This window comes from Entelurus aequoreus, linkage group LG08 (assembly GCF_033978785.1).
Source record: "Entelurus aequoreus isolate RoL-2023_Sb linkage group LG08, RoL_Eaeq_v1.1, whole genome shotgun sequence".
In the NCBI taxonomy this organism is placed as follows: domain Eukaryota; kingdom Metazoa; phylum Chordata; class Actinopteri; order Syngnathiformes; family Syngnathidae; genus Entelurus; species Entelurus aequoreus.
In genome coordinates this window covers 23,969,963-23,983,748 of record NC_084738.1, presented here as the reverse complement: position 1 = coordinate 23,983,748, position 13,786 = coordinate 23,969,963, and the positions used below count along the sequence as shown (strand labels likewise).

Genomic DNA, 13,786 nt, shown 5'->3' with positions numbered 1-13,786 from the left:
TCAGCAGGATCTACCCCAGTCTGCTGACATGCAAGCACAGTAGTAGATTTTTGTAAAAAGCTTTTATAATTGTAAAGGACAATGTTTTATCAACTGATTGCAATAATGTAAATTTGTTTTAACTATTAAATGAACCAAAAATATGACTTATTTTATCTTTGTGAAAATATTGGACAGTGTGTTGTCAAACTTATGAGATGCGATGCAAGTGTAAGCCACTGTCACACTATTCTTTTTTTTTTTTTTTTTTTCATAAATGTCTAATGATAATGTCAATGAGGGATTTTTAATCACTGCTATGTTGAAATTGTAACTAACATTGATACTGTTGTTGATATTATTCATTTTTGTTTCACTACTTTTGGTTTGTTCTGTGTCGTGTTTGTGTCTCCTCTCAATTGCTCTGTTTATTGCAGTTCTGAGTGTTGCTGGGTCGGGTTTGGTTTTGGAATTGGATTGCATTGTTATGGTATTGCTGTGTATTGTTTTGTTGGATTGATTAATTTAAAAAAAAAAAAAAATACAATTCAAAATAAATAAATAAAAAAAAATAAAAAAAGATTTTTTTAAAATGAGAATCGACTCTGAATTGCACAACGTGAGAATCGCAATCCGAATTCGAATACATTTTTCCCCACACCCCTATATATATATATATATATATATATATGTATATATATATATATATATGTATATATATATATATATATATATATATATATATATATATATATATATATATATATATATGTATATATATATATATATATATATATGTATATATATATATATATATATATATATATATATGTATATATATATATATATATATATATATATATATATATATATATATATATATATATATATATATATATATATATATATATATATATATATATATATATACAATACCGTTCAAAAGTTTGGGGTCACCCAAACAATTTTGTGGAATAGCCTTCATTTCTAAGAACAAGAATAGACTGTCAAGTTTCAGATGGAAGTTCTCTTTTTCTGGCCATTTTGACCGTTTAATTGACCCCACAAATGTGATGCTCCAGAAACTCAATCTGCTCAAAGGAAGGTCAGTTTTGTAGCTTCTGTAACGAGCTAAACTGTTTTCAGATGTGTGAACATGATTGCACAAGGGTTTTCTAATCATCAATTAGCCTTCTGAGCCAATGAGCAAACACATTGTACCATTAGAACACTGGAGTGATAGTTGCTGGAAATGGGCCTCTATACACCTATGTAGATATTGCACCAAAAACCAGACATTTGCAGCTAGAATAGTCATAGAATAGTCAATAGCAATCAATGTGGGTTTTAATTGCCTCGAATCTGCTTCTCATTCTGAGATTGAAGCCACAAACAACCTTCCGTGTTTGACGCCAGCACGGAGGTCAAAAGGTAGCGTGAAGAGTCTCATTAATTACCATTCCTTTCATAAGACAAGGTCTCGGAGCTTGTCTCTCACTGGCCGTGCTGCAGACTGTGATCAGGAGCCGCAGAAGTGTTCCGTTTATGAAGCTCATTCAAGTACAAACCCCGTTTCCATATGAGTTGGGAAATTGTGTTAGATGTAAATATAAACGGAATACAATGATTTGCAAATCCTTTTCAACCCATATTCAATTGAATGCACTACAAAGACAAGATATTTGATGTTCAAACTCATAAACTATAATAAATAATAATTCACTTTGAATTTCATGGCTGCAACACATGCCAAAGTAGTTGGGAAGGGCATGTTCACCACTGTGTTACATGGCCTTTCCTTTTAACAACACTCAGTAAACGTTTGGGAACTAAGGAGACACATTTTTTAAGCTTCTCAGGTGGAATTCTTTCCCATTCTTGCTTGATGTACAGCTTAAGTTGTTCAACAGTCCGGGGGTCTCCATTGTGGTATTTTAGGCTTCTTAATGCGCCACACATTTTCAATGGGAGACAGGTCTGGACTACAGGCAGGCCAGTCTAGTACCCGCACTCTTTTACTACGAAGCCCCGTTGATGTAACACGTGGCTTGGCATTGTCTTGCTGAAATAAGCAGGGGCGTCCATGGTAACGTTGCTTGGATGGCAACATATGTTGCTCCAAAACCTGTATGTACCTTTCAGCATTAATGGCGTCTTCACAGATGTGTAAGTTACCCATGTCTTGGGCACTAATACACCCCCATACCATCACAGATGCTGGCTTTTACACTTTGCGCCTATAACAATCCGGATGGTTCTTTTCCTCTTTGGTCGGAGGACACGACGTCCACGGTTTCCAAAATTAATTTTAAATGTGGACTCGTCAGACCACAGAACACTTTTCCACTTTGTATCAGTCCATCTTAGATGAGCTCAGGCACAGCGAAGCCGACGCCGTTTCTGGGTGTTGTTGATAAACGGTTTTCGCCTTGCATAGGAGAGTTTTAACTTGCACTTACAGATGTAGCGACCAACTGTAGTTACTGACAGTGGGTTTCTGAAGTGTTCCTGAGCCCATGTGGTGATATCCTTTACACACTGATGTCGCTTGTTGATGCAGTACAGCCTGAGGGATCGAAGGTCACAGGCTTAGCTGCTTACGTGCAGTGATTTCTCCAGATTCTCTGAACCCTTTGATGATATTACAGACCGTAGATGGTGTAATCCCTAAATTCCTTGCAATAGCTGGTTGAGAAAGGTTTTTCTTAACCTGTTCAACAATTTGCTCACGCATTTGTTGACAAAGTGGTAACCCTCGCCCCATCCTTGTTCGTGAATGACTGAGTATTTTATGGAATCTACTTTTATACCCAATCATGGCACCCACCTGTTCCCAATTTGCCTGTTCACCTGTGGGATGTTCCAAATAAGTGTTTGATGAGCATTCCTCAACTTTATCAGTATTTATTGCCACCTTTCCGAACTTCTTTGTCACGTGTTGCTGGCATCAAATTCTAAAGTTAATGATTATTTGCAAAAAAAAAAAAAGTTTATCAGTTTGAACATCAAATATGTTGTCTTTGTAGCATATTCAACTGAATATGGGTTGAAAATGATTTGCAAATCATTGTATTCCGTTTATATCTACATCTAACACAATTCCCCAACTCATATGGAAACGGGGTTTGTAATATAATGGACATGTCATTAATTGGGATTAGAATTGAATATTAAGAGCATGTGAAAGTGTAACTCCTATTTTTACCTTCGTTAAGACATCCATAAAGTTTTGTAATCAATCAGAACTATCAAGCAGCTAAAATGCGCCAAACATGGATAAGTGTGGAGAGAGTCTTTTGCATTTATCCCATCATGCCTTGCAATGGATTTAAATGGGTGTAAATTAGATTTTTTTTTATGGTGGTTGCCTGGTTTTTTATAATATCCACAAAGTTCAGTGAGCAAGTTGTGTTATGTGTGAGATGTTTGTTGACTTTTTGTGCTGGTTGAATTTATATTCCTGCGCCATGACTAGGGAAGGTTGTTTGGATTGGGTCATATAAGTAAATGCTGTGTATGTAGTCTCTACATCAACACTGTTATCGACCCTAATGTTGATAACAAGTAATAACTTACTAAGCACCCGGACAGATTGAAAACGCCTGCAGGTCACCGTCGTTTGGACACCTCTGTGCATTGATGATACAGTATGGGATTGTATGAATGATCGACCCCAAATTTGCTCAGGTGCAGCATAGTCGACTGTCACAAAGCCAACAAAATGCTCTTTATTTACTGGCTTTTAGTATGGTTATTTAATATAGACATTAAACACATCCTGATGTGCAAGTGTTCTATATGCATGTAGTTATTTGCTACAATATCATGAAGAAGTGAACGGCAGCCATGTTTTGTGTTAACCCAAATTACATATACTAACCACAAGAGGTGCCGTAGAGCAAAAAACAGTTACTTGTAATTTAAGTGAAGGTTTGAAACCCATGCAAGTTGAAAGTTGATCTTGATCTGCGCTTTGTTCATATAAGGGTTCTGTTCCGTTTGGATTATCGCAAAGACCTGAGCCACCTGCACGACCTGCCTGCAATTTCCCTCATGAAACACGATGGGATAGATGCCCCCCCCCCCCCCACACAAACACACATCTATCAGCTGCAACTATAGTTTCACCCCCACCCGTTTTCCACGGTTTAATCCCATGGTCCATTTTCCCTCAGTTGACAAATGATCTGCAATGAAGAACACAAGGCGCTATTCACAGCGCTCACACCCAAGGGGAACGGGGGAAAAAAGCTAAATAAAACATTCCAATGCCTTTTTTCTTAAGAATTTTTTTTTTTAATGAAACACAAAAAAACAATAAAATTAAGATAAATATTTGTCATTTTGTACAATTGGAAATATTCATGAAATACTTCCATAATAAGAAATAATATATTTAGTAGGCCATCTCAACCATACAAAGCAGGGTCCAGTGGGAGGAAAACTATGTCCAAATGGGATGATCAGAAGTGAATCCAGTGTTTTCTTGTTTTAAAGTTTTTTGTTTTGTATATATTTTTTTTAAAGTTTCACATTTTAAAAAGTGTTTGTCGTCAACATAGTTGTCCAAAGTCAAAGCCCTACAAAGAAAAAGGCATGTGTGTTCTTCCCCCTGTACATCCTATACAAATCACAGGCTTGCATAAACCATAAGAAAACAAACAAATGTATAACACACACACACACACACACACACACACACACACACACACACACACACACACACACACACACACACACACACACACACACACACACACACACACACACAAACACACACACACACACACACGCAGACATTTTTGGCAAAGTAGGAATAAAAGTGACAAGAAGCATTTTATGATTTGATCTCTTTTTGTGTCTCTCAACATCGTCCCATTGATTGGCGCTGATTGTCCTTCACAGTCACATGATGCCATTCTGGTTGCCATAGAAACCTCAAGTGCATCAGCTGGGCAGTGTGCAGACAATGTCGCTGCGACGTGTCTGGGAGGGCTGTCATAGCAACACTGGATGAACATGAAACATCTGTGATTGCAGGGGTCCCGGATTCAGATTTGATTGATTCGAATCATAAACTGACAAAAGTGTAAACTCACAGGTGCTTTGGTATCGTTCTTTTAGATGCCAGATACATATTTACATTTGAGAGGACGAGGGGGAAAAGCAGAAACTTGGTTTCTTTTGCAGTCAGCTTCTTCCAGGAAATAATTCAGAAAGCTTTCGAGCCCCCCAGAAGTAGGCCGAGCTACCACGTCACCTGGTCTGTGATCGTGTTCAGTGCATTCCAACAGCCTTTGACATCTAAATAAAAATGCTCTGCAGACAAAAAATAAAAGACATGGACAAATATCTATGTATAGTATTTACATTATTGTACACGTAATGCTATTTAAAGCCCGTACACACTCTCCCATGCACACACGCAATCCCAAAAAAAGCAAAGCGACTACCTGTACAAGTGTCTTCGCACCTGACTGGTACGAGAGAGGTATTGATGTGTATGGCTTGACAGAAGGTGTGTGTTCAAAGACATACCAATGACACACACACACAGTCCAAATGTGTGGAGTTATTTTCTGTTTTTTTGGTCCAGTTGGGATCTCTTCGTCGTCAAACTAGCAGTATAAGACCTTCCAAATATGGTTTACAGTGACTCCTTCCAATGTAGTCTTCCAGCTACGGAACTCCAAAGTGCTTCCTTTAGTTCCTGTTGGCTTGTTGTTGGCTCTTCAGTTACCAGGACGACCCCCTTAAACGGGTGCCAGAACTACCTCTAGGTCCTGACTGGAAATCATGGAAGCCATCAGCGTGATTGTTTTGGACGTTTTAGCCGCGGGGGCTAGGACACGATAGCCATGCCGTCAGCGCCGATCAGCTGGCCTGTGGTGGGCTCGTAGGTTCCCGCCAGGTAGAAAAGGTCATTCCCCGTGGCGCTGGACTTGTGGTCTCGGATCAGGTGATCGTACTCGACCCTGCTGACCACCTGGCAGCGATGCGAGATGGTCTGGACGTCGTTCTCGTCCTCGTGACTCGACTGGTACAAAGCATTCTGGGAGAGGAAGGTGGAGACAACATGGAATTATAGTCAACAAACACAATTTGAGGTGACTCTTCCTGTTTCATTGACAATTTGTTCGCTCTCTGCAGCACTCATTTTTACTTTCCATTCTCACTCCATGCAGAGAATCAACAGCGAGACAGCAAGATCGTGCAACCAAATTTAATAGTTGATACTGTTAAGCGATTGGCTGTTCAGCATGTCCCTCCCATTGCTCATTGATCACTTCCTGTTTTTCTGGCTTACCAGACCGTGAGGGCCTTTGTTCATGCAACCAACCATGCTTCATTCTTTCTCGTTTCTTCTGACCCCAAAAAACTAAAATAAAAATTATATATATATATATATATATATATATATATATATATATATATATATATATATATATATATATATATATATAAATATATACATATACTGTACACATATATATAGATACATACATATATACATTCATACATACATATATATACATACATACATATATACATATATTTTATATACATACATATATACATAAATATACATATATAATTATACATATGTACAGTACTACATGTACACATATATACATGTATACATATATATATATATAATTATACATATATACAGTACTACATGTATACATATATACATGTATATATATATACATATACAAATATACATATATACATGTATACATATATATGCACAATTATACATATATACATGTATACATATACACTTTATATATACATATATTATATACATACATTATATATTAGACTTAGACTTCCTTTTATTGTCATTCAAATTTGAACTTTGCAGCACAGATAAGAACGGAATTTCATTGCATTAGCTCATGGTAGTGCAGGATAAAAGAGCAATAAGGTGCAGATATAAATAAATATATACATATATATATATATATATATATATATATACACATACATATAAACACACACATATATATATACACCTTTATATACACATATACATACTGTATATACACATATATAAATATATATACAAATATATACATATACATCGAACACATTTTTTATTGATATCGATTGTGTCAATCACGATGTTTAATGATATTGTTATCGTACATCAGCCCAGCCATAGTGTGAGAGCCTTATTGTTATTCTGACTTGGAATTGAGCAGACTCTGCTTCAGAACACCCCGATTCATGTTTATCTCAATGAACCACAGCTCCTCAGTTGCGGTAGCACTCATGCAGCTCCAGACCATGACACTACCACCACCATGCTTGACTGTAGACAAACTTAATGATCTTAGTACTCACTTCTGTTGCCAGCTATTTGGACAATACTATTTTCACAGAATAATACATATTTATAAGCTGTACACTGACTACTCAAAGTTACATAAATAAAATGTGAGGGGTGTACTCCCTTTTATTAGATCCCGGGCCTGATCTACTAAGATCCAAAAAACAGGCTGAAATGCACGTGCAAATAATAAAATTGCATGTAGTATTTATACAATAGTATGAGATTAGAAGCGCCAGTGATGGTTCTGTATACAATTGATAAGTACTGCAGACTGCCCTATTTCAATGAGGATTTGGCATGTGCTGTGCCCATGGAGACACACGTTTCCTTCTGCATTCATGATATCATATGCTCCAGCGGTTCAACCTGTGCTGTTTTGTTATATTGTGGAATATGCAGCACACACCACCTTTTTGTAAATGTAGAAGTACGATCTAGACCAGCGATTCTCAAACTGCGATGGTACATGGGCTCCATGTAGTGGTACGCCAGAATCACTTGATTAAAGTACAGTATTTTATTTTCCTATATTCCTATATTTGAACAGTGTTACTATTCAAACTGTGTGTAATGTTACAGTGGCCAAAAATATTAAATATACTTGTTAAAAAAAAAACATCTGTCGAGGTTTACTACACTACTTTTCCTCCGGTCTGTGGAACCATTGGCGAGTAAGCCTGTATGCTGGACATTGAATATTGTGGAATGTTTTTTATTTATAAAATTTTTTATTTTTTGTATTAAAGTTTTTTTAAAATTCTATTTCTGCTTGTATTTATTTTATTTGGGTTTTATCATTGTATGGTTTCTTTCTCTGTGATATGGATCCCACTGGGTCTGATATACAATGACTACTACTACTACTACTGTATTTTAATGTTGGTCATTATGGTGGTATTGGGAGAGCCAAGTTTTTTCCGAGGTGGTACTTGGTGAAAAAAGTTTGAGAACCACTGGTCTACACAACTGAACCTATTTTAGCACACCAAAGGTGCGCTCTGCGAGGCGCCGGTGTTGTAATGGTGCGTTTGGAATAATCCAGAAATGCATGCAAAAATGTATATGGCAAATGTGTATTAACCATATTTCTAATATGAAAAACAAACAAAATGCTGGGAGACACCAAAACAAATCATTTGAATTTGTTTGAGCCCCTTAAGTCACCCGCCAGCTATAGAATTATAAAATAATATTCCTGAATAGACAATATGTCTATTTCTGTATTTTAATCATGACAGTCGAAATATGTTGACACACAAGTAGGACGGAGGATTCTCTCTCCATCGTCTGTCTTTGCAGCGCAATCACCTCTTTTCTCACAGCCCTTTGTGCGTAACTGTGCCAGTTTGCATGCACATTTCAAACGTGCTAAATATAGACGCAAAACAGCAGCCACAGAACAGTGATCAGTCTTGATAAATCACATTACAAGTGCTAAATGTTGTTCATTTTGTGGGCGTTCAGAGAATCATCATCTATTATGCATCTAGATGGAAGACAGACACGCTAAATCAGGGGTCTCAGACACGCGGCCCAATTGCGGCCCGCGAGACGTTGCAGCCCGCACCTTAATATGAAAATTTTATGTTAGTGCGGCCCGCGAGTTTTATATGAATGGCGCTTGACAGCGTCATACTTGCCAACCCTCTCGATTTTTCCGGGAGACTCCCGAATTTCAGGGCAACCATTCTCTCGAATGTCTTCACCCAAACAACAATATTAAGGGCGTGCCGTGATGTGACTGCCTTTAGCGCCCTCTACAACCTGTACTAACAGCGTGCCAGCCCAGTCACATGTTGTATTTGGCTCCTGTACACACACGTAAGTGACTGCAAGGCATACTTGTTTAACAGCCATGCAGGTTACACTGAGAGTGACCGTATAAACAACTTTAACACTGTTACAAATATGCGCCACACTGTGAACCCACACCAAACAAGAATGACAAACACATTTCGGGAGAACATCCGCACCGTAAGACAACGTAAACACAACAGAACAAATACTCAGAATCACATGCAGCCCTAACTCTTCCGGGCTGCAATATACACCCCTGCTAACACTAAACCCCGCCCTCAAACCCTGCGCCCCCACACATCAACCCCCCCCCCCCCCACCCTCCATGCGTCGGTTGAGGTGGGCGGTGTTGGGGGTGGGGGGGCGGGATTTTGGTGGTAGCGGGGGTGTATATTGCAGCCCGGAAGAGTTAGGGCTGCAAGGTTTTCTGGGTATTTGTTCTGTTGTGTTTATGTTGTCTTACGGTGCGGATGTTCTCCCAAAATGTGTTTGTCCTTCTTGTTTGGTATGGGTTCACAGTGTGGCGCATATTTGTAACAGTGATAAAGTTGTTAATACGGCCACCCTCAGTGTGACCTGTATGGCTGTTGACCAAGTATGTCTTGCAGTCACTTACGTGTGTCTGCAGAAGCCTCATACAACATGTGACTGGGCCGGCACGCTGTTTGTATGGTGAAAAAGCGGACGCAACGACAGGTTGTAGAGGACGTTAAAGGCAGTGCTATCACGGCACGCCCTTAATATTATTGTCCGGGTGAAAATCGGGACAAATTCGGGGGAATGGTTGCCCTGGGAGATTGTCGGGAGGGGCACTGAAATTCGGGAGTCTCCCGGAAAAATCGGGAGGGTTGGCAAGTATGTTGCTAGGGCGGGATAGCCATTCAAAGAAGGTGAATTCATTAAAAAGTGCGCATATTAGATTTTTTTTAAGAAATATTTTCTTGCGGCCCAGCCTCACCCAGTTTCTGCATGCAGTGGCCCCCAGGTAGATTGAGTTTGAGACCCCTGCGCTAAACGGATTGCGCTCTCTAATTTGATCATTTAAGAGCCACAATCCTCTGAGCACGAGCTTAGTAGATCATCTTTGCGTGCACTGTTAAATTTGCACGTTTTAACACACGCAAACCTTTAATAAATCAGAGGCAGTCTGTGATCTTTACCTTGCCGTCGCAGTGTCGCTTTCCCAGGCGTGTCTCCTCCGGGTGGTAAAACCACTTGACTCTGACCACCATGCTGGAGCTCCACGACTCCCACAGACTCTCCACTCTGCCCACGTAAGGCAACTGAGGCCGGCCGGGCGACAGGAAGACGGCGCAGTCGCCGACCCGCACCGTCTCCTTGCCTCGCACGACGGCCTTGTAGAAGAGCTTGCGGGCTTTCCCCTTTAGACCTCTCCTCTACAACACAGACAAGTAGGACTATTGATGTATTTGATGTTTAGGTATGCTTACATCTTTAGGATTCCTTAGGTAGGTTCTTACCTGTGTTGGGTTGCCAAACCATTTCCACAGCTGGCGCCCCGGCCGCAGTGGAGCCATGTTGGCTTGAGGCTCAGGTGATGACATCCTCTGCCTTTTAATTGCAGTTGGGTCTTTGGAAGAAGGTTTAAGCTGCTGGTTTGCTGGATGGTGATCGACTCCTTCCTTCCTCTTCAGTTGAGTCTTGGCCGCCACACCTCCTTTGGACAAGTACTCGGTCCTGTCCTCAGACCTGTCCGCCCTCCCTTTGGACGCAGGGTGGGTCACGCCGGCCACATAAGGGTGAGCTGGCGCTGTGGTGGCCGGGTTGGTGTTAGTGGACTCTGGGCTCAGCAGGTCAGGGGTCAAGTTCTGCCTGTGCTTGTGCTTGTCCTGCTGGAGCAGAGCGCGGCGCAGGAGGACCGACGAGGACTCTTCGTCGGAAGAATAGGAGGAGTCGTTGTCGGAGGAGCAAACGGACGAGGACGACATGGAGCCGGAAGAAGAAGAGGATGAAGAGGAGGAGGAGAAGCAGACTGAGAGGCGGGAGAGAAAGCGTCCGTTTCGATGAGATGAGACCGCTGGGCCTCTTCTTGGCGTCCTTGCATCTCGACCACCGTCCTCGTTGTCCTCATCCAGCTCCGAGTAAGAACTTGGACAGTCGATGGCGTAGTCCAAACTGTAATCTCCAGCTTGGCCTCCATGGCCGCCTGACAATTGGTCTTTCTGCAGATCCCCATCCCCTCCTCCTTTCTTTGTATCCTTCACCAACATGGACGGGTGGATGTATCGTAGCGGAGCGCCCGCCGATGAAAAGCTCCTCCCTCCTCTTCCTCCATTCCCAAGTCTAAGCAGGGCTTTGCTATTCTTCGTTTTCGGCGACGTCACACCTTCATGGTCAAGCTTTACCAGGAACTGCTTTCTGTCTCGCTCGCTAGCCGGCTTCTTGCTCCCAGTCGCCACGGTGACAGCCAGGGAGCATGAAGAAGAGTCCCTAGGCGTCACGGTTGATACGGCGTTCACCAGGCGTCCCGGTGTGGCGCTTCCTCCACTTCCGAAGGCGGAGTAGCCGTTAGCTATGCTGCTAAACGAGTCAACCGCAAAAGGGGAGCCAAAAATGCCTTTGCGGGGGGTTAAGGGCGTGAGAGGGTGGGAGGCGGGGCAATGAAACAACCCGACGTCTCGCTCTCGGGATCTCTTCTGGGTTTTGCGAGATGTCCCGTTGAAGAGGAAGAAGTCAACTGGGGGTCTCTTCCTGGGTGCAGACCAGCTCACCAAGGAAGTGTTGTCTTTAATTCGAGAGTCGGACTCTGATGTTGCTGCTGTGCTGGCAGTCTTAGGCACTGAGTGGATTTTCTTGGGCCTGCCAACTGAGAAAAGAGACGACAGCAGAGAAGAGTTAGAATCAATAAGAAGTGACAGTTGTTGGGAACAGACTGAGATTAATAGTGGAAGTAAAAGCTCCGCAGGAATTTAATACCATTATCTTCAGCAAGCCAGGTAGGTTTGGACAAATCCAGCACCTGTCTCAAACTAGAGCGTTCTTGTGATGAGTGACACGCATACTGTATGTTTCTCAGCTACACTAAAACCCTGACGACGCTTCATCAAATCCTGATTAATGTGCTTACATGGGGAAATGGAATTTTGTTCATATACAGTAGCTGCATTCTCAGTGACTCAGACATGTCACGTAAGTCAGAGATGTGACCTGAAGCCCTGTTTGTCTGTTTGTGTGTGCTTTCTGTCTGTGGGAGTGTTTGATATTTGATATTCAATATAGGGGAACTATTTAAGAAAGGTGCTCTTGTAGCTGGTTCTCATTAGAATCTGGCGGGGAATTGAACAAGTTAAGCATGACATCCGCCATATGTTGTAAACAGGATCGTAAACAAGTTGAAAAACTTATTCGGGTGTTACCTTTTAGTGGTCAATTGTAAGGAATATGTACTGTACTGTGCAATCTACTAATACAAGTTTCAATCAATCAATCAATTGCATAATTTCAATGAACTTCAAACAAAATTTGTTCACAAATGTCATGTCGGAATATTCCTTTGATGCACTACATTTATTTTCTAAAAACTGGGTGTAACAAACCAGTCTGGGTGTATTTCGAAGCAAAACTGACCAGTGATCACACCAGTCAGTCTCCATTACTCATCTTTTGAACTGACGTATGCATTGACCCGATCACTCACCATGTAACAACCCTCGCCGCCTTTTAAGGCAAAAGAGCATGTAGGGTCAAATTAAGTTGTGTGAGTAATCTGCGGATGTAAAGTACAACCTTGATTTACAAACACCTATTTGCGACTTTTTCAGTTCACAAACATCGCACCAAATATGCCTCAATGCGCGAACCATGTCTCGGCCTACGAACACATCATTCATTCATTAATTTTGCATGCCGCTGGAAGCCATAGGGCACTACCATTTTGATGACATCACTTCCCTATACACACGGGCGGCGCCATTTTGAATAAGCAAGGCCCCCTATGTCACACCATGTTTGCATCCTGTACATACAATTTTAAAGAGGTGGGGCATTAACATTGTTATCTTCAACAGCTAGCGGCACTTTTAATTTGTTTATTTCCAAAATAGTCGTACCTTGGTCTTAGAGATCCCTTTGTGTGATCTGAAACACTTTAAATGTGTCCAAACTCTCAGTCTCGATGTATAGCATCGGGTTGCTATACAACCGCTTTCTGCTGGCGTTTGAGCTAATTAGCCTCAGGCTTGCGGCCTCTTCACTTTGAGGATTTTATCAGCAAAGGAGGTTTTTTTACCGCAGCAAGTCTTTAATTGTGATAAGACCTGACTTTTTTGGAAAAATATGCCACGGCGGACCTTTATTACAGCGAAAGAGAAAGCACTACCAGTACACAAGCCGGTCTATCTGGAGGATACAGTGCCGTATCTCGAGGAAAAACAAGTTTAAAAGGATAAGATATTTCACTTTATTTTAATACTAACATATCTTGCGTCTTGCTTGGAATGCATGACACAGCTTTTCTATCTGATGCAAGACTTTGATCCCTCACCTGGCCTCTTCTCTTTAAGTTTCCCTGCTTGTTCCTCATTGGCCGTATCCTTTTTCTCCTGTGTAGAGCTGCGTCTACATCGGCGGCCCGGTGAGATCAGAAGCGCCGGTGATGATTCCGCACCTAACAAGAAATGTATGCTGATTAAGCTTTTTTTTCCCCCACAG

The 13,786-nt window shown here is 41.1% G+C and overlaps 1 protein-coding gene and 1 long non-coding RNA gene across 5 annotated transcripts in view; one reads left to right on the top strand and one right to left on the bottom strand.

Moving 5' to 3' along the window:
- The window catches only part of LOC133655676 (uncharacterized), a 59,126-nt gene that overhangs the window by 44,940 nt on the left and 400 nt on the right, over positions 1 to 13,786 (top strand). Inside the window, exon 4 of the long non-coding RNA XR_009827027.1 lies at positions 13,639 to 13,709. This is a non-coding gene — a long non-coding RNA (uncharacterized LOC133655676). The remainder of the gene's footprint in view (positions 1 to 13,638; positions 13,710 to 13,786) is intronic.
- Positions 4,260 to 13,786, bottom strand: part of bahcc1b (BAH domain and coiled-coil containing 1b) — a 209,877-nt gene continuing 200,350 nt past the window's right edge. For all 4 annotated transcript variants that reach the window (XM_062056041.1, XM_062056039.1, XM_062056043.1 and 1 more), the window contains 4 exons: positions 13,620 to 13,742; positions 10,597 to 11,942; positions 10,276 to 10,512; positions 4,260 to 6,031 (listed from right to left, as the gene is read on the bottom strand). In XM_062056041.1, the coding sequence (XP_061912025.1) occupies positions 5,822 to 6,031; positions 10,276 to 10,512; positions 10,597 to 11,942; positions 13,620 to 13,742 (1,916 nt within the window). In that variant the 3' untranslated portion in view covers positions 4,260 to 5,821. The remainder of the gene's footprint in view (positions 6,032 to 10,275; positions 10,513 to 10,596; positions 11,943 to 13,619; positions 13,743 to 13,786) is intronic.